This window comes from Ixodes scapularis, unplaced genomic scaffold (genome assembly GCF_016920785.2).
Source record: "Ixodes scapularis isolate PalLabHiFi unplaced genomic scaffold, ASM1692078v2 PGA_scaffold3__209_contigs__length_174095766, whole genome shotgun sequence".
In the NCBI taxonomy this organism is placed as follows: Eukaryota; Metazoa; Arthropoda; class Arachnida; order Ixodida; family Ixodidae; genus Ixodes; species Ixodes scapularis.
The window spans coordinates 144,885,111-144,905,571 of NW_024609868.1; the positions used below are offsets into that span (position 1 = coordinate 144,885,111).

The 20,461-nt window shown below is 45.9% G+C and overlaps 1 protein-coding gene across 1 annotated transcript in view; it reads right to left on the reverse strand.

Moving 5' to 3' along the window:
* Nucleotides 1-682: 682 nt before the first annotated feature.
* LOC8031349 (nose resistant to fluoxetine protein 6) overlaps nt 683-20,461 on the reverse strand; it is a 91,970-nt gene continuing 72,191 nt past the window's right edge. The window contains exons 11-13 of the mRNA XM_042292902.1: nt 3,354-3,543; nt 2,401-2,543; nt 683-1,114 (exon numbers count right to left, since the gene is read on the reverse strand). Coding sequence (XP_042148836.1) covers nt 845-1,114; nt 2,401-2,543; nt 3,354-3,543 — 603 coding nt within the window. The 3' untranslated portion in view covers nt 683-844. The remainder of the gene's footprint in view (nt 1,115-2,400; nt 2,544-3,353; nt 3,544-20,461) is intronic.

The following is a 20,461-nucleotide window of genomic DNA, read 5'->3' on the forward strand; positions in this document are numbered from 1 at the left end:
CTTTGGCAGGGTGACCGTCCTGGGCGCACACAAGGATAGGGGGACGAGAGAGATTATAGAGGCCTTCCACATTTCGTGTCATGGTCATTCATGTGTTAGTGAACCATCATTGGCGCTGTCAGCAAAAGAGATAACTTCCTGCGGGAAGGAATGAGTCACACAGTGAACGGGTAGTTTATTCACGCGCTTCACAGTTGGCGAGAGTGGTCGTCTGTTTGTGCGCAATCCTTTAAGACACTGTGCATGTTTCTTTTTTTGTCTTTGTTTCCTTTATTAAATTATTCACTTAGGAGTACAGCACTGCCCTTTCGTGTATGTTCCTCCTCCTAGTCCATGTTTTCTGAGCTGTGTTCCCCCTTGATGTTCATAATGATAATTGAAATCTCATAATATGTATCATGAATTCGATTCTGCTAGTGTCTAGTTCTAAAGCACTTGCATACCTAATGCCATGTTAGGCTCTCTGTTTGCTGCAATTAAGATCATAAATGTTTGACAATTGGAGATAAATATTTAATTTAAACCGAGCCCGTAAATACTCCTTTCACAGCACGATGTATAACTTTTCCGTGCGAACTAGCTCAAAGTTCATTTGTGTGCGTTTTGAGCCAAAAGATCTATGCCTGGAAACCCGGAAGAAATATCAAAAAGCATGTTCCAATCAATTCAAAATCAAAGCAGATTATTCCAACCACACTTCAACAATGAAAATGGCGATTTTTATTCATCACAGTTTCGATATAACAATGAATGAAGGAAGCCGACGCGGCTACCCAGGGTGCACATGGGCCACCAGCGTTTCCTCAAATACACAAAATGACCGCTAATCTAAGAGATGCATAAATTACAAACGACTGAACGGACTTGTTGTTGCCTCGTACACAAAACCATTCTTCTGCTTAAGGGCTGGGAGGACACAGCAATTGACGTCCGTGTTGGAAGTAGCCGGCTTCAAATCAAACACAGGAAGATCTTTTTCTTTCTTTTCCTTTTTTCTTGGAGCCGGTCTTGAAAAGACAAGCTTGCACAGTGTTGCCGTTGGCACTTCGCACGCAAGAAACATAAAGTAGCTTAGAATAGCGCACCAGGCCATGATGCCGAAAAACGACGTTGACTGGAACAGCAATAGAACCATTATTTATTAGAAAAACTGAACTGGAACCATGTTTTAATTTTTAGAGAAGCTTTCGAGATGCAACTGTCAATGCGAGTATTCTGGCGGAGATATACACAAAGTAGCATATATAATTGCTTACGCAGAGGCTGCGGCCGTAAGTACCAGCACATTGGGCACGCCTCGCAAAATTCGAATTTCAAATGTACGCACCTGAAATTGAGCATGCGAACGCAGTTTTGTCAGAAGCTTAATGATTATACTGTGACAACTCATATCGGATTAGGTAAAATATTGAAAAAAACACGTAAGAACGGCGGAGGTGCCTTTAGCACCTCCGCCGTTCTTACGTATTAAGGTTGTAAGGTTGCTCCCAAATGGTCAGTTTTGTTTATATATTTCTATTGAATGATTAATTATTGAGATAATCTTGGTCATCGTCAACCTCTACTATTTGTTCTTAGCGTTTTTGTGCTCAGCAAGCCCCCGGGAGCTAGCTCATAAACCGGTGTGCGGACAACAAGGAGGTTGGCATAGGACACGGGGAATCCACGGTATTCAAAATTACTTTATTATGAATATTTCAGCACCTAGAGTTCATCTCTAAAAAAATATACGTAAGACTTCTTGCGAAACTACATTCGCGTGCCCAATTTCAGGCATGCACATTTTGAATTCAAATTTTGCAAGGCGAGCCAATCTGTTGGTCCTTACGGCCGCACCCATTACATACATGCATGCGTACGTTCTCTGCACCGACATCGTTAGTACAAACCAGACCTTGGCGCTTTTCCACGTTTTAGTTTGAGAGGTTAATTGTAGAAATCAAATTTTATTACTAATTAAATTGTAGTTAAAAATTCAGCTACAGCTGAGTCGCTATTTCTGTGATCTACTAATGACATTTAATGCAAGAACACTGGCAGCGGAGCTTTTGGTTAGCACCAGCACTAAATTTAGGAGCTCACGGCCGCCTGGTAAAATTTGACCGGACTTTGTTTATCATAACTTGAATGGAGATTGCACTGACACGCACACTGCCTAATTGGCTGCATAAATTCCCTGAATAGTAAATAAGTCATGTTTACACTGTAAAGCACCTAATAAGGACAGGATTCTAGACCTTGAATGTTTTTATTTCCCAACCATTCTAAATTTGCTGATATTCTACATTCGTACCGGTTTTTTAGTTATTTATAGGAGTTAATAAATATGCTTGTAAAAATAAAATAAAGTGTCTGCAAGCTTCTGAAAACCTTCACTCAACGAAGATAAAAGCAACCTACCAAATTGAACCTTGAGTAGTAGATCCTCTCCCTTGATGAGTTGTATACAAAGTGGAGCAAGGGAAAATGAATAATATAGAAGCCGAGCGTCAACCTGCTGAATGGAATCCAGACTTTCCATGCGAGAAACCTCTGCAAAAGACCTGGAACCCGGAACAATGTGAGAAAGGTAACTGAGAAGTGCATGATTTTGTAAAGAATGCGAGTACTACGAATAACGCGACATGGCACGCACGAGATATTTGATCAGTACAGATTGACAACAATAGATAGAATAACCAGTAGGTGACGAGTCAAAGAGTCTACAAAGGTAGTTTCCAGCGGAAGCAGCTAACCAAAGAAGTGGGTTTTTCTCACGTTTTTGTGCAGGGGTGCCAAGGGATTGTCAAGCTGTGTTAAAGAACTTTTTTCCTTCCTTGGTACCCCATCCACCAAGATTGAAATGAAACAATATTTAATGCAACTAGTAACGATGGTCCACATTTTGGTTTGACTGAGACCGAGTGCGTTGGGATCTTGTTTTTAAAGCTTGCAGGAGAGTACGCGCCACAAAGCAGTGGAACACAGTGGGATACTGGCGCTATCCGTCGTGTAGTCAGGCAACTGCGTAGAACTAGGGTGACTGTTTTGCGGGATTTTCCTGATTATATCTGAAGACTATACATGAGTCTACGAGAAATCATCGCAAATAACAACATCATTAAATATTTTAAGCCCAAATTTTAAGACTTATACGTTAACATTAATCGACTACACGCAGAAGGTTGGCGTTTCAGGGCTCCCCGATTGATGGCGCGAGTGTGGTCGTCTGTCATAAGCGGTCAAAAGAGATCGCAACGCATTTGATCATAGTCAAAGGCCAATTTGAGAAACAGTCATTAGGGAGACGAGATCATTTTCGAAGTAAGATATACATCCTTAATTTATGAGCGGAAACATTATTCAGTACTGACCTCCACGTTTCGTAGAACAGGCAAACACGGTCCAGGAGAGCGCAAACGACCAAATAATTTTTTCCCAGAAGGCGAAAGCCATCTTGGCGGCGCTTCCAGTGGGCGGCCGGCCACGGTTCCAGTCAAACTTTATGAAGACGCATGTCAGGCAGCAAGCCGCGGCGATGACCCAAAGGATGGCGGCTAAGCCCTGGGATTTAAAAACGTTGAACCGAGTTAAACACCCTCGTTCGGATGAGCCGAGGGGTGTCTAATAATTACCTCCTCTACGACAGTGCCGTGGTGCTGTAATTTTTACGTCCCCTATGAGAGGCGACCACGTTTGAAAATTGGAAGCAAGTAATACGTTTCGTACGACTAGTACGCTTGCCGAAATAGTGAGAACATAACTTTCAACCGAAAATTGAGGCATTACTCGCGCCCCACCTTCCGTGTTCTGCGATGGCCTTTTTGAGGTTACAGAGACAGCCTAACACTAATGCCTTGTGATCTAAGAGGTGTTCCGAATATAGATCTTATCTCGCTGATGGCTCGCGGTCGGAGATAATGATCCACAAGCATGTTGATTATGCGAGTAAGTAGCGAGCGAGTGCTCAGAATGGGGGGGGGGGGGGGGGGGCACAGAATTAAGGAAACTGAGCACAATGGGAAGTTGGGCTTAGTTGGTTTTGCATTCTAAAAGGGTAAAAAATAGCGCAAAAAGACACGGAAATGGAAGATGTACACACACGGAGCGCTGACTTTCAACTGTTTAATTTCTGAAAACAAAAAACGACCACCGTCGTGCCCACATACAGCCGAGTGACGTAATCTGATTGGATATATGTGGACACGACGGTGGGCGTCTTTTCAGAAATTAAACAGTTGAAAGTCAGCGCTTCGTGTGCGTACATCTTCCCTGTCCGTGTCTTTTAGCGCTGTTTTACCATTTTAAAAGAACAAAATTGAGATTCCCGCTGAGAGTGTTTCTACTGTTTTTATCACGGGCATCTTTAAAGTTTTCTCTTTTTTTTACATTTAGACGATATTTTTTTTAAATTGCGCGACGACCTAAATTAAACAAAATAAAACTTAGGAGAAGACAGTTTTCTAGAAACAATATCCGAATTACCACTGGCTAAAATAGGTCCAAAACTCATTTGCATACTTGCCACATTGAACTATTGTATACAAACTGTGGATTTCAGACAAAATGATAAAAATATTTTACGTAGCAAATTATTGAGCTTGTAAAAAAACATAGCAAAATTCAAGTTTTTTTTTCCATTTAGAAAGAGCCAATTTGAATATTATATACCTTTTGCCTTACGGTTGAGTTGCCGTAAAAAGATCACAGCAAAGAAGAACGTTGAAGAATTATAGAAATAGTTTCTTAACCGCGATGGAAAAATCAAAACACGACGATTTCAATTATGGTGTAAATCATGGCATTTCTGAACCTTTGTTGCAATCAAGCTTATTTGAGAAACATTGTTATAAACAATTTGCTTAAATAATCATGCGGCATCCCCATGTTTCTGGCTACGTTAACTCTAGCAGATCAACCACAAAGGCAGTTTTCTGTTGAATGCAGGTATCTCTGTTGACGGCTAAAACCCTGGCACGAAAGATTTCTTGGTCACATGACCGACTTTTGAAAGTAAGGTACCAAAAAAAAAAAAAAAAGCACGGCTTGAGTATTGCAGCTCAGCACTGCTGCGATAGCTGATGGCTTGGTCTTGCGCTTCATCTGCTCGCGCTTTCCTGCCAGAGGGACGCCAAACAAAGTTACGCGCTAGTGCAACTAGCTTTCATGAAATTACAGCGCTGTGGAAGCTGAGGCAGCCTTGGCTGCATCACAGAATCGATGATGTCGATGCAGGAAAACGGTGCGGTAAGTTCGTTTTGACTTCGACGAATCAAATCCTCGTTGGCAGACGGAATAAAAAGAACGGTAAACAAGGTTGCAACGTGAGTTAAAAAGTCGCATTTGTGTACTTTGCGAGAGACATGCAAACCCAATTACGGAGTAGAGCGTCTTAAGCGAGAATTTAAGAATACGACAGCCGAGGCTTACGTTGGCTCAGAGAAATAAACTGGCACCCAAGGTACTGTCTAGGCTTCGGGCCGGTCACGTTACAATAAACTTCCTTATACCCACTGGAAAAAATAGCCGCATTCACTACCGAACCGCCCACGTACAAGGGGGATCGGTGGCGGAGTGTGTTAGGGCAGCATATTTTTAGAGCGCAGGCGATAGACCCCCTAGCAACGCCGCTCAAGCCGGATTGGCTAGCTCCTGGAAACGGACGCTGCCGCCGTCAGACATAGGCAACGTTTTAAACGAGCTTCCGAAGAGGTAGCGTAGCTTAGCTAGCGTAGCTAGCGTCTCTGACGAGGAGGTTTCCAATATATTCAACTCGCAACATAGCAAACTGGAAAGTGCGGAATTACAGAACAACTTACGGTGAGGAGATGCTAGCAAATGTATTACCCAACCTACTTAATTATCTGAGCACTCGAAATATGAGCCTCCCAACATCAACACCGAAAGAAATCCGATCCTTTCTTAAGAGTGTAATTTGATAACTTTGATCGATCAATGTTCTAGTGTCCTGACGTATATATAGTTACTATGTCTGTTCGCCATAAGCTTGTAGGTTATCATAATTTATGTAACAGTGCTTAATCATGCTCTCTAGATATCTGAATATGTGTGCTTTCTTGTGATTATCATAACTTTTTATTGAATTGTTAAAGTTAAATTTGCTCCATTCTGCAATATCATATTTTGAATTGTCGGTCTGACACATTTCGCTATTTTTGTTAACTGAGCTTGTATCTTTCTTTTTATTTTTTTTTATTTTTACTTTGTGTTCTTTGGGAGCTGCCACTGCTGCGGATCGTAGGGCGGGGCCGAGAACTCGTGAAGCTGCATTTATGCAGCTTTTTTCCTCGGCCTCCTTTCATCATGGATGTGATGGAGAAATAAAATGTATGATTATTTTATTATTATTATTATTAGTGGTAAGGTGTCAGCCTCATACGCAGCGGACCCCGGTTAAATTCACAGTGTGGGCTTACTTTTTTTTTCTTGAACATTTTTTTTTGTCGAGGCATTGGGTGGTGTTTATGACATTTCTTTTTTACGACTAATATTGAAAAAAAAACGAATGTTTGTCGACGAAACTTTGCTGAACTAAATGCTACGGGACTTTCTTTCCGGAGGTGCAATGGGGACAGCGGGGCCCGGGCCGCCGGCTGGACGCCACGAAGCGGCGTCCAGCCGGCGACCCTTTAAGGGGGGGGGGGGGGGGGGGGGCAGGTGGGTTAATAGTTCTGTAATGACCAGCGACAGACCGTCTCCGCGAAGCGCTCCCCAGCGATACACGCGCCTTCAGAATCCGAAATCCGAGCTCCCATCGTAACCGCGCGTTGCTATGTGTGACGGCGGCAGAGTCCATGTCCACGAGCAACAAATCAGGCGTGAGCGCCGCTGCTGAGGTGTCTATCGCCTGCGCCGTAAAAAATATTGGGGCACCCCTGCTCGGAGCGCTTGGAGCGACTGATTGCGCTGCAGCACATAGTGATCTTTGGTTCAATCTCCACCCACCCCTGCCTGTTTCAGCCTAAATACGCAACGCGACTAAATACGCAACTTCTGGGGGCCACAATCACCCAGATTAAAAAGGGCGAGGTAGAAGCATGTGTGGACGTGAGCTGGAAAACCATATTTTGAGAATTTCATAGATTGACGACCTGTCAAAGGTCACTATATGAATGATTAATTGATACCGTAAAACAATACTAGCTCCACTGCCTTTATGGCTGGCACATCGCTTTTAGGATGTCAATACTGAGAAATACATTTTTTTAATGAACCATTCAGAAGCGCTGACCGAATATTTTCTGAAATTCATTTTAAAGCGCGCTGCTTTGAACTTCAATTCAATTCATTGCTATTTACTAAAACATAGATTTCGCAGAATAAAAAAAAATCCTTATTTTTCTAATTAGAACTTTGCTACTCTAGACAAAAAAAAAGAGGAAGGTTGAGTTAAGAAGCTCCAATCTGATATTTCATTAAATATTGCAGAAGAACATTAGGATATTACCACAACTGTTGAGGTTTTGGCTGTGCATACCTAGCAAATTGTGATGGCCGTGGCAGACATCCGGGTGAGAACAAGGAAAAATATCATGGTATTTTGAACGAGTTCTGGAATTTCTCGGTTCCACGATTCCGGCTGTTTTCATAATCGGTGACAGAAATATGCACATGCTCTCAAACGGCATATACACGAGCGATTTGAAACACGATATCGCTGCTTATGGCTGTTTTATGCGGTCACCTTCACCACGAGATTCACTGTAACAAGTGCGACCTCTCGACAAGTGCATAACAGACGTAAATGTATATGACATGAGGCCAGGTCTATTATTTGATGACCTAAGTCATCATATCCTTGTACATTGTCTAGCATCGGTCAGTCGTAAATAAAAAAAATCCAGAAAAGGGCACAAATTTCAACAGGAAAAGGAATGACAACTCAGTAAACCACTTTTAAACTTTAGTCGAATCGACCGATTGTGAGTGTGTGTCTTGAAAACCACCCTAATCTTGCCTATAGCAAGTTCTCCCAAAAGCTAAACTATTTTTGTAACTCCGGATTTTCACTGGTGCAGAAAAAGGAAGAAAGCGCAAAATTCGAAAATACAGTATAAACGACAGCATGCATTAGCAAATTATCACAAAAATAAAATGTAGCACCGAATTTTGAAACACTGAGGTACTGATATTCTTGTTGATTTCAAATAAGTAAGAAACTGATTGTCTGCACTACAAAGAAAGCCAAATCGGAGTATCATGGGCGATCGTTCGAAACCTTTATCAACGAGCAATGAGAGTACGGGAGACAGTGAATTCAATAAAAAGCTAAAAAAAAAACGTTGCGCCCAAAGTGTACGTAAAATATCTGTAGACGACAACACTGTGACCGGCAAAGATATCGCAGACGTGATAAATAAGCACATAGAATCGCCGAATGCGAGTAAACAGCAAGCTCCCGGCGGCACGACCCTTCATGAACTTCCTAGCATTATGCATAATGCTAGGAAGTTCATGAAGGGTTTAAGTTTTACAAGGGGTGGCTTTGCTTAACCTCATGAGGTTAAGCAAAGCCACCCCTTGTAAAACTTAAGCTCCGCACACACACACACACACATAAAAGTTTAAAAAAAATGTAGTCCCCACGAAATGGCGAATTTAGACAAGTCCCTATTAAGTTTTCCTCTGCAATAGTTAGGAATATTGTTTTCCATACAGTAAACCGCAGGATAAAAACGTGCATCCTTCTGGGGACACCAGTTTCATTATTGTCCATTTATTCAAAAGTATTTGAAAGCGTAAATTATAATCGTCTTGACAACTCTTTTTTAGAATAACGTAAAATAAATAAATCTCAAAACGGAATAAAAGAAAACGAGCACCGCCAACAGTCTCTTTTTGACGCAAAAGATAAGATATTACCTAACACTGAAGGGAAATTGCATGCGACATGACTTTTCCTTGACATAAAAAAATAACAATAATAATAAAAAACATTTGGTATGGAGCAGCTAGAGTCAAAAAGCTCCATCACACGTGGAACTGATGGTGGCGGCTTGAAATGAACTATGAATTATTTATTGAATTGTATGCAGTTTGTCAATTTAATAGGGTATGCTCTAATAGTCTTTGCATCAAACACGGTGTCCGCGAAGGGTCGACATTGGGGCCGCTGATTTTTCTGGTGAATGTAAACGACATAACTACTAGCTCTGACTAACTGGACACAATCACGTAGGCGGACTGCAATAATGTGTTTTTCAACTCGACATGTTTGATGTTACTCGAAATGAAGGCCATCAATTACTTTATAAAGCTGTCGACGTGGTTAAGAAAGAATACATTTCAACTGAATTCAAAGAAAACAAAATACTTAATATTTCAACCTATCAACAAACCAGACCACAAAAAAGAAAATGTTGAGTGACATTTGAAAATCTTGATATTGAGCAAGTAAGGAAACTGGGGCATGGATTTTCCAAAAGTTCACTTTGTCCACTCGTGTGAACTGGTCGGTCTCAGAGTTATCTCAAACAGTTTGTTGTGTTTATATAATCGGAAACCTGATACAAACATGGTTTAAAAGACTACTGTATTATTCCCTTGAGTATTTAGAACTTTGTAATTGTATATTAGTATGGTGCTCTACCACGACGAAAAATATAGCAGATTACTGTATTTAAGAAAAATAATGTTTCCATCGCTCGAACATTATACAGGTAATGTTTAAGAACTACCTACTAAATATAACATATTTAATGTAAATATAACATATAGAATGGCAAGGGAGTATATCATTTTAGAATGTTTTAACTCGTATACAAATCAGGCCTCACCACTGTCGGACGAGGAGATGAGGCGCCGTATTACAAATTTTGACGGCCACTTAGAAAGGCAACCGCAATTAGAGCAATCTACGTGAAACAGCAGAATATTAAGCGGTCAATCTTAACTGCATGGAAAGAACTATCAACCTTGCATGTTCATTCTGAAAACTCTAAGAACCTTGTTGGCGAATATATTTAATATCATAAATCATATATATTCTTCTGTATACATTGCTTTCGTGCTTAAATAACTTAATGTTCTCTTTTTATACTTTAACGCCAATGACACACACTTTTATAATCATTTTGGGTGCGGGTATTGCACTTGCAAGTATTTTATGGTCTTACCTTGCTTGCCATTGATGCTATCGTATTGATTGTCTAGCTTCACTGTGTTTTAGTGCATTTTTGCAGATCCTTTTAACTCCAATTTGTATTTTACATTGTGGCGTCTTCATCTTGTGGTTTAAACGTATTTTCTGTAGATTCGCTTTATAGACTTTTTTTATTTTACACCGTATTCACTTTTGTTGCGGATTTACGTGCATTTTATCAGAATAGTTCGGTCGCTTTTATTGATGTTCTTACGTGCATATTATTTGCAGATTTGTTTTATACTTTTCTCTGTGGCATCGTAGTATATTTTTGCTGTTTTTAAAGGCATCTTTGCAGATCTTATGTATCCTACTTTCTTTCTTTATATCATTACTATGGCCATATATATTTGCATATATATATATCTATCTATATATGGCACTGTCGTGCCCTTTGGACCAAGTTTCAGGGCGTTGGAACCCCCCAAGCTACCAGTTGGAAGCTTTTTTTAAAACCCCATAATATAATTGATCATTCGTACTGATATAAAGAATATCTCTCCAATCTCTAGGGGTCATCAGAAGATGAAAAATGTATAAAAGATTGATTTAAATATAATCAGAATGAAATAAATATTTTATATTGGGAGAAAGACAAAGAAAAGGACGGGACACTGGCGCGCATGATCATCTCGCACCATGCACCATGCGGTGACCGAGCCTTTATAAATGTTTTTTGTGTTTTTCTAAGTTTGCTATTTTTCTAGCTCTGATGGCACTGTATTGTCTGAACATAAATCAAAATTTATTCTTTTTTATAAAAAAACGAATTTGTGTTCCCATTTTATAAACATAATCCCAATTGACATCCTATTAATTATTAAAATCTTGCTTCGAATGAACTGCAAACAAAATATATATATATACAAAGTGTATATATACTATGTACTGCAACGTCGAGCAACGTTGCGATATAGTATTTGTGTATATATATATATATATATATATATATATATATATATATATATATATATATATATATATATATATAATCACAGAACAGAAACTTTAATGAACCAATTTTTGTTGTGTTTTCATAAAATATTGACTAGGCTGCGTTTGCTAAAAGAGATTGATTTTGGTCTAAGTAAGAGAGAAAGTATTCTCGGCTGCTGATTGGCCGTGGCGCCAATGCTCGACTCAGATAAACCAATGAGACATTGTTGACACGCTCGCAAATTCAAAATCGAGCAATATCATGGTGAGAACGTCTCGACAACACACAAATAACGAGAGGTCTCACGGCCTCCGATATGATTGTCCTAAGTACTCCCTGCATCACCGGTCGACGTCTGCTTGCGTACAGCAGAAGAACAACGTAAGATTTGCAAACGAAGCGGAGGATGTTGGTCTCTTTTAAGGCAAAATAACAAAAGGCAACAATTTCAGACTGCGTTCGATCGGGTGTAGCACGATTGCCCCGCGTGCAGAATGCGCGCCGCAAAACCTTAGCGTCTTTAGCCCCACGTTTTGAAAACCCGGCGTTCAATTACTTCGACCCGTTTTGCCTACGTGCCAAAAGCGCCGTCCTCACTGCCAACGCTCCACCATCTTAGCGCTTCAACCAGCATTGTTGTATGTCTTTGGATGGTCCGTTGAGGGTCTACAAAGACTTGTTTCGGTGGAAGAAACAAAACAATAAGGTTAACTTGAACCAGAAAAACACTTTGAATGACCTACAACTGGCTAATTGAATAAATATGCATAACGAGCGATGTACCTTGCAATCATGGAGGTATAAAAGTTTGCAAGTCTAGCTTTAGGGCGCCGCCATCTTGCTCGGTTGGAGTGCGCTTGGACGCTTCATAATCCGATTACGAAGCCTTGCTAAGGCGTCGTAATCGGTTTCTGGCCGCGCCCGAGAGCACCCAAAGTAAGCAGGATGGCGGAGCCCTGAAACCGGAGTTCCAAACGTGTATACTCAGACGTAGAATTATAGACTTTATCTACCTAGATGGATACAAATATTTTTTCAGACAACGTAGGAATGCAACTGCTGTTTGGTGCTGTATACGTAATAAGTATAGCGCCATGAGCTACGAATGAACAGTTTTGATAGAACCGTCGGAACTGTGAATCCGCGCGTTCTACAAAGTCAACGAATGCTTTCGTTCAATGCTTATTCATAAAAACTGCAAGTTTAAATGTTTTGGCAGTGACTGATATTTTCTGTTTGTTCTCACTTCTAATGTCACGAGACGTGAATCTGAATAACGTAAACCTGAAGAAGGGGAAGCTTTATTCAACTATTTGTTGCTTGATTCCCGGGTACAGCATGAGTGTTACACAAGCCTGCGTGCACACGTAGCGTCTTTTACTTAAAAGCAGAATGATCCGCCCTTGAGCTGAGGACCCGGCAACCTGACATTGGGAATTCGGGTCATGGGCTTCCGAAACCGGGGCTTTTGAAAGCGGGGCGAAAAGGCCGGTGCGCTTGCCGCGGGGCATTTGACACGGGGCTCCTGACATCGGGTGCTTTCGTGCACCACCCGTCCTATCTCAATTTGCCGTGGCGCTTGTTTCCTAGCAGACGATATACTTTTGGTGTGTGTTAGCACACGACGTAATGTTTTCAAGTATTATTTTCGTTTGAAAACTACCCTCAACGGCAGACAAACCGCTCTCTTCGCGCGCGTTAGAAGGCGGACAGTCTATAAACGCTATCTTCGCCTACTCCTCGAGAGGGGAATTAGATGTCGCACTTCTTGCAGTAACCGAAAACAATTCCCAGATGCGTCAAAAAACCCGAATTTAAAGATATTTGGTGAAATATTTCATTGAAAAAAAAATGTTTTCATACGGTATATTTTTTTCCTCTTTGTTCATATATCTGAGTAAACCAGAATATAAACATTCATATTAAAAATAGCGCTAAAAAGATGGGACAAAAAGACGAAGAAGCACACAGGACAAGCGGTGACTGGCAACTGAAGTTCATTGAATGCTTCCAACTTTGTTATCGCCGTGCACGCGCTCAGTCTCGTCTCAACAGTTGGGAGCATTCAATAAACTTTAGTTGCCAGTTAGCGCTTGTCCTGTGTGCTTCTTCGTCTTTTTGTCCAGTCTTTTTTGCGCTATTCTTAATATGAATGTCCATTACCAACTTGCCCAGTAGACCAAGCTTTTAGAGAATATAAAAATTGACAACGATATTTTCTTTTCAAATTAATTCATAAAATGCACGAAATGCAGTATTCGAGGAGCAATAGTTCCCACTTAATTATGGGTTCATACAGTCGTTTCTGAGAGTGAGGAACCGATTGTTTAAATCGCCTGGATCGGGCACTTCGTCAAATGTAATAAAGGTGCAACAGTTTGTGATGGGGTTTATGAATGAGACATGATCGCATTGGTCGTACCCCAAGAGGGCACCGAAGGAAGAGGAGACATGTGGGAGGAATGAAAGGGGAGCTTGGTGAGGAGAAAGGAGTGAGGGATCGGACGAGACAGTGAGAGACAGGGGTTGAAAAAGAAAGTGGGAGAGTGGAGGCGGAAGGAGGAAAGAGTGATCGGGAGAGGAAAGAAGAGCGAGAAAGAAAAGATGAAGACTGTTGGGCGAGAAAGGGAAGTCTAGTAGATTGGGGGTGAGGAGAGAGTGCTGGTGGAAGGAGGGGGAAGAGGGCGGGAAGAATGGAAGGCACGGACGGAAGAGAGAGGACAATAGGAAGGCAGGGAAATCGGCGGGAGGAGAGAGCGATCGTTTGAGGGTCGGAAGGAATGGAAGGTAGGTTGGAAGATAGGAGAGAGGGATGCAGAGAGAGAGAAGGAAAGTAAGAGTGAAGGGAAAATAGAGTGTTTGGGGAGTGGAAGGAGGTGGAGGTAGGTGGGTAAGAGGGAGGCAGGATGGAGAGATGCGAAGAGGGAGAAAGGGATAAGTGTGAGGGTGAAAAGAGAATTGTGAGGGGTGTCTCGTAACGTGAGGCGTTTAGGTGACTCGACATCATTTGTCCCGCTATATTGAGCGAGAAAACTGAATTGGTGTATAGCCATAGGTCACGCGACGTTAAGTTCTCAGCTAAATTTAGCGGGAAACTAAATTGATATCTAGTTCTCATGATCAGGTTACTTGACATCAATTGTCCCGCTATACTTAGCTGGAAAACTGAATTGGTGTTCAGGTAACGTGATGCTAGTTTCAACTCTAAATTTAGCGAAAAACCCAAAACCCCAATTTTTTTTAATTTCCCAGCTGAATTCGAGGGGAAGAGGAGTGAAACTCCTATCTAAACTCTGGTATTGACGATTCCATTAAAAGATATATTGCCGCGCGCGCAGCAGGCCAACCAGGCAGCGCGCGCGTGGCCTAACGGTTATCGTGCTTGCTTCCCACGCTGAAAGCCAGGGTTCGATTCCTGGCCGCGGAGACGCATTTTTGTTGACACTGTAATGTAAGGTTCTGGTGAATTCGAGAACCGTCTTGCTGATTCGAGGTTAGAATGTTCCACGCGCCGAACCTTCTACGCCGAACGATCCAGAAACCCACGAGGGTACATAAGGGATTCCGCAAGGCGAGCGGAGTCAGTCTCGCCCCAGCGCTCGATTCTGCTGACACGCCTACTTCGACGCCCGCGACGCTCTGCTTTCTTCTGTTTCCTTCTTTATTTTTGGCACAAGTTCGCCACATTAAACGTTTATTTATTTCTGTTTATTTCTTGTTTATTGGTCACGACTCACCACCCGTGACATTCTGATGGAGGTGCGGGGTACCGCATGTCCGTGCAGCGCAGCACTCCGAGTTCCCGCAGTACAAGTCCGAATCCAAGCTCCCGAGGACCCAACGAAGACCAGATCGAGACTCGATCAAGTCGCCGCACCCAAGGGCTAAACCCGGAATACGGACTTCTACCACCCAGGACCAGGCAGCCGACGATGGCCAACCAGTCGCAGACCCCCGCCGCTTCTGCCGTCGTCTACCTACCCGTCGCTCCTCGGACACCGGCTCCGTTCCACGGCGAACTCCACGAAGACGTTGAAGATTGGATCGACCAATTCGAACGCGTCGCCCGCCACAATAGCTGGACCTACGAGCAACGGCTGCAAAACGTGTATTTCTCGCTCGAGGGGACTGCGAGAAGCTGGTACGAAAATCACGAGTCTTCATTGACATCCTGGGACATTTTCAAGAGCCAGCTGAAGGCGACATTTGTCAACCAGCACCGCCGAGAGAGAGCCGAAGACTTGCTGCGTACCAGGACTCAAGGCCCCAACGAGAGCATCACCGGCTTCGTGGAGGATGTTCTCCGCCTAAGCGCCCGCGCCGATCCTCAGGCTACCGAGGAGAAGAAGCTGCACCACCTGATGAGGGGTGTGAAAAGCGAGATTTTCGGTGGTCTCATCCGGAATCCCCCAACAACAGTCGACGAGTTCATCACGGAGACGACAAATATGGAACGGGCCTTGCTAGCCCGCGCCAGACACTACCAACGACACCCTGGCGTAACTACTCTAGCGACATATGGATCCGACCTGGGCACCACCCTCCCCGGCATCCGTGACCTTATCCGTGAAGCCGTCCAGGAGTTGAAGAAGTTGCTACCTGCTGCCATAAGCCTGGCTACCTGGCTACGCCCTCAGTCGCCGAGATTGTCCGAGAAGAACTTCAGCAGGCGCTGCAGCCAGAAGTTCTCGCCAGCGCCGCTCCTGAACCACCGAAGCTGAGCTACGCCGCAGCTACCCGACGACCACCGCCCCCTGCTCACCCGTATACGGCGCCACCTCGACGTGAACCTCTAGCGCCGCAGTATTCACGACGCCATGAAGATCGGGCGTACGTCCCCCCAGAACAAGCTGCTCCACGAAAGACCGACGTGTGGAGGACGGCCGATCGACGCCCGTTGTGCACTGCGGGGACGCCGACCATGTCTACCGTCGTTGTCCCTACCGGCAAATGGGCCTGCGTGGGTTCCACCCGAACGACCCACGCCCGAGGTACGGCGAACGCCCTTACGACATCGAGGAGTACCTCCGACGTTCGCCCTCCCCAGTGTCGTCTCTCCGCCGTGAAGCCCGCTCCCCATCGCCACGACGTTCAGCCTCCCCAGCGCCACGATCCCGCCGAGAGAGCCTGTCTCCTCTGCGTCGTCGGCAACACTGAGTGCGGCAACGCCTGGAGGTGACGTTGCCGAAAACGACGGAAGCAAACAGCCTCCAAGAACGCCGGAGCGCTCCCACTCTCTCGACGCCCCACATTGCACCGACGCGCCTGCAACGGTGTCCAACAACCTAAACGTTGTTATCGATGGCCAAAACGCATTGGCACTCGTTGACACCGGGGCAGACTACTCAGTATTGAGTGGGAGGCTCTCTCGCCACCTTCGAAAAGTCACGACGCCGTGGGATGGACCGCAGATACGAACCGCCGGAGGACACCTCATCACGCCTGTCGGAAGGTGCACCGCTCGCGTCGAAATTCACGGCGAGACGAGTCCTGTGAAATTCGTCATTCTACAAGACTGTTCCAGAGACGTCATTCTCGGCATGGACTTTTTGTGTGAATACGGCGCCGTCATCGACCTTGGAGAAAACAGATTAACGCTGCGGACACCTGTTCCGCCTTCAGAGAAACTCCAAACTGCGTCAGCCGCCGTCCGAGTCGCTGCCGACCACGTGAATCTGCCGCCGCGATCAAGTGTTGTCGTACCTGTCGTGACCGATGCAGCCACCCGTAGCGAAGTTCTTCTGGAAGGTAACCTCCAGTTGCTCCTGGGAAGAGGAATAGGCGTCGCACGAGGAGTAGCTGAACTTCAGGATGGCCGCACTGTGGTCCTCGTGACGAACTTCCGGAATGAAACGCAACACCTCACAAAAGGGGCAGCCGTTGGCCACGTCGAGGATCTCCGAAACTCCGCCGAAATCGCCGCCATTCCTGATGAATCCTCGCCACCTCAGCAAGACGGTACGTCGCCAGCGCAACTCGACATCGACCCTAAGCTTCCGGACCCGAAACGACGGCAGCTGATTAGCCTCCTCGCCGAATACCGTGACTGCTTTGCGACGTCGTCGAAGGTACGCCAAACAGCCGTTGCGAAGCACCGCATCATTACCGAGAACGACGCGCGCCCTGTGCATCGATCACCGTACAGAGTCTCCGTTAAAGAAAGGGAGGTGATCCAGGAGTAAGTTCAAGAGATGCTGAACGACGATATAATCCAGCCATCAAGCAGTCCGTGGGCCTCTCCAGTCGTACTGGTTAAGAAGAAGGACGGAACGCTTCGGTTCTGCGTGGACTACCGGCAGCTGAACGGGGTGACGAAGAAAGACGTCTACCCACTCCCCCGAATCGACGACACGTTAGACCGGCTGCGCCACTCTCGATACTTCTCATCGGTGGACCTGAAGAGCGGCTACTGGCAGATCGAAGTCGACGAACGGGACCGAGAGAAGACAGCTTTCGTCACGCCGGATGGGCTGTACGAGTTCAAGGTAATGCCCTTCGGACTATGTACGGCGCCAGCAACTTTCCAGCGTGTTATGGACACCGTACTGGCAGGACTGAAGTGGCAGAGCTGTCTGGTCTACCTCGACGACGTCGTGGTGTTTTCCAGCGACTTCGACGAGCACTTGCGACGACTCCGAGCTGTTCTTCAAGCCATACGGACCCCTGGACTCACCCTCAAGCCGTCAAAGTGTCGGTTCGCCTATGACGAACTGAAGTTTCTAGGTCACGTGGTTAGCAACGTAGGCGTGCGCCCAGACCCTGAGAAGACTCGCGCCGTCGCGTCATTTCCAGTGCCGACAGACAAAAAGGCCGTGCGAGGATTCCTTGGACTTTGCGCCTACTATCGTCGCTTCGTTCGGGATTTCGCACGGATTTCCGCACCGCTCACAAACCTCACGAAGGACGCCGAGAGGTTCGAATGGGCCGAGGAACAGCAGCAGGCATTCGACGAGCTGAAGCGGCGACTCCAGACGCCTCCGGTTCTTGGACATTTCGATCAGGATGCGGACACCGAGATTCACACTGACGCAAGTAACGCAGGACTTGGCGCGGTACTAGTTCAAGTACAAGAAGGCACCGAACGAGTCGTCGCCTGCAAGTCGGACACTGTCCAAGGCAGAGAGAAATTACTCCACGACTGAAAAAGAATGCCTTGCGGTCGTCTGGGCAATCACGAAGTTTCGTCCGTACTTGTACGGAATCCCGTTCCGCGTAGTCACGGACCACCACTCGCTCTGCTGGCTTGCGAACCTCAAGGACCCGTCAGGACGCCTCGCTCGATGGAGCCTCCGGCTACAAGAGTTCAACATGACTGTGGTTTACAAGTCGGGACGCAAGCACAGCGACGCTGACTGCCTGTCCAGGGCCCCTGTCGAAACACCTTCTGGCAGCAGCGACGACGATGATGACGAGTGCTTTCTAGGGGCAGTGAACACCGATGACATGGCACGACGTCAACGAGACGATCCGGAGCTGCGAGCCTTAATGGAGCACCTGGAAGGGCGCGGCGGTACCGTACCCCGTGTTTTCTCAAGAGCCGTGCCGACCTTCACCATTCGACAATGTGTACTGTACAAAGAGAACTTCGGGGACAACAACTCGCCGTGGCTGCTGGTAATCCCGACCGACCTTCGAGGGGAGATCTTTCAAGCATGTCACGACGACCCGACGTCCGGACACCTTGGATACAGCCGGACACTGGCCCGTATTCGTGAAAAGTATTACTGGCCCAAGCTCCCCAAGACCGTCCACCTGTACACACGATCATGCCACGAGTGCCAGCGACGCAAGAAACCTCGGACGAGGCCGGCCGGACTCCTGCAGCCTATTTCTCCTCCAACTGCACCCTTCCAGCAGATCGGAATGGATCTACTTTGTCCTTTTCCGCCTTCGACGTCGGGGAACCGCTGGATCATCGTCGCCACAGATTATCTCACGCGGTACGCCGAAACGAAAGCTCTTCCTTCGGGGACTGCTGTGGAAGTGGCCAAGTTTTTCATTGAGTCCATCGTCCTCCGGCACGGCGCTCCAGAAGTTCTGATTACAGATCGCGGATCATCGTTCATGGCACAACTGACCCAAGAAATCTTCCGACTCAGTCACACCAGCCATCGTCGTACAACTGCGTACCACCCGCAGACCAACGGGCTGACGGAGCGACTCAACAAGACAATCGCCGATATGATCTCTATGTACGTCGACGTAGAGCACAAGACGTGGGACGAGGTGCTGCCCTACGTCACGTTCGCCTACAATACGGCGGTTCAAGAGACCACTGGATTCACCCTTTCCAGCTGGTACATGGTCGGAAGGTAACGACCATGCTGGACGCCATGCTGCGCCATGAGCCATCTGACAACGAGAGCGACGACGCCCAGGCGGTTGCTCAACGCGCCGAAGAAGTTCGCCAGCTCGCCCGACTCCTGATTCAAGACCAGCAACGCGTCGACGCCGGCCGCTACAACCTTCGTCGCAGGGACGTCCACTTCCAGCCCGGATATAGGGTGTGGGTATGGACGCCCATCCGTCGCCGCGGCCTCAGTGAGAAATTGCTGAAACGATACTTTGGACCTTACAAAGTGCTTCGTCGACTCGGGGATCTGAACTACGAAGTGATGCCCGACGGAACACGGACTTCGTCACGCCGCCCTCCACGTCCGGAAGTCGTCCACGTCGTGCGACTGAAGCCGTACTATGCTCGATAGGACTGTGAACCTTATGTGTTACAAATGACTCTTTAGTTTTCCGCTATTTTTATTTGTTTTGTTTTCGGATTGCATCGGGACGATGCACTTTTTTAAAGGGGGGAGTATTGCCGCGCGCGCAGCTGGCCAACCAGGCAGCGCGCGCGTGGCCTAACGGTTATCGCGCTTGCTTCCCACGCTGAAAGCCAGGGTTCGATTCCTGGCCGCGGAAACGCATTTTTGTTGACACTGTAATGTAAGGTTCTGGTGAATTCGAGAACCGTCTTGCTGATTCGAGGTTATAATGTTCCACGCGCCGAACCTTCTACGCCGAACGATCCAAAAACCCACGAGGGTACATGGGATTCCGCATGGCGAGCGGAGTCAGTCTCGCCCCAGCGCTCGATTCTGCTGACACGCCGACTTCGACGCCCGCGACGCTCTGCTTTCTTCTGTTTCCTTCTTTATTTTTGGCCCAAGTTCGCCACATTAAACGTTTATTTATTTCTGTTTATTTCTTGTTTATTGGTCACGACTCACCACCCGTGACAATATATTGCTGTGATATTGGCGGTGCGTTTTGTTTTACACTCGTGACACACGGTCAAGTAAACCGCTTTTTGTCTGGACTGAACCCTCGGTTCGAGAGTACCGGTTGCACCGCAACACTACTAATGGGGTCAATATGCCGCAGAACAC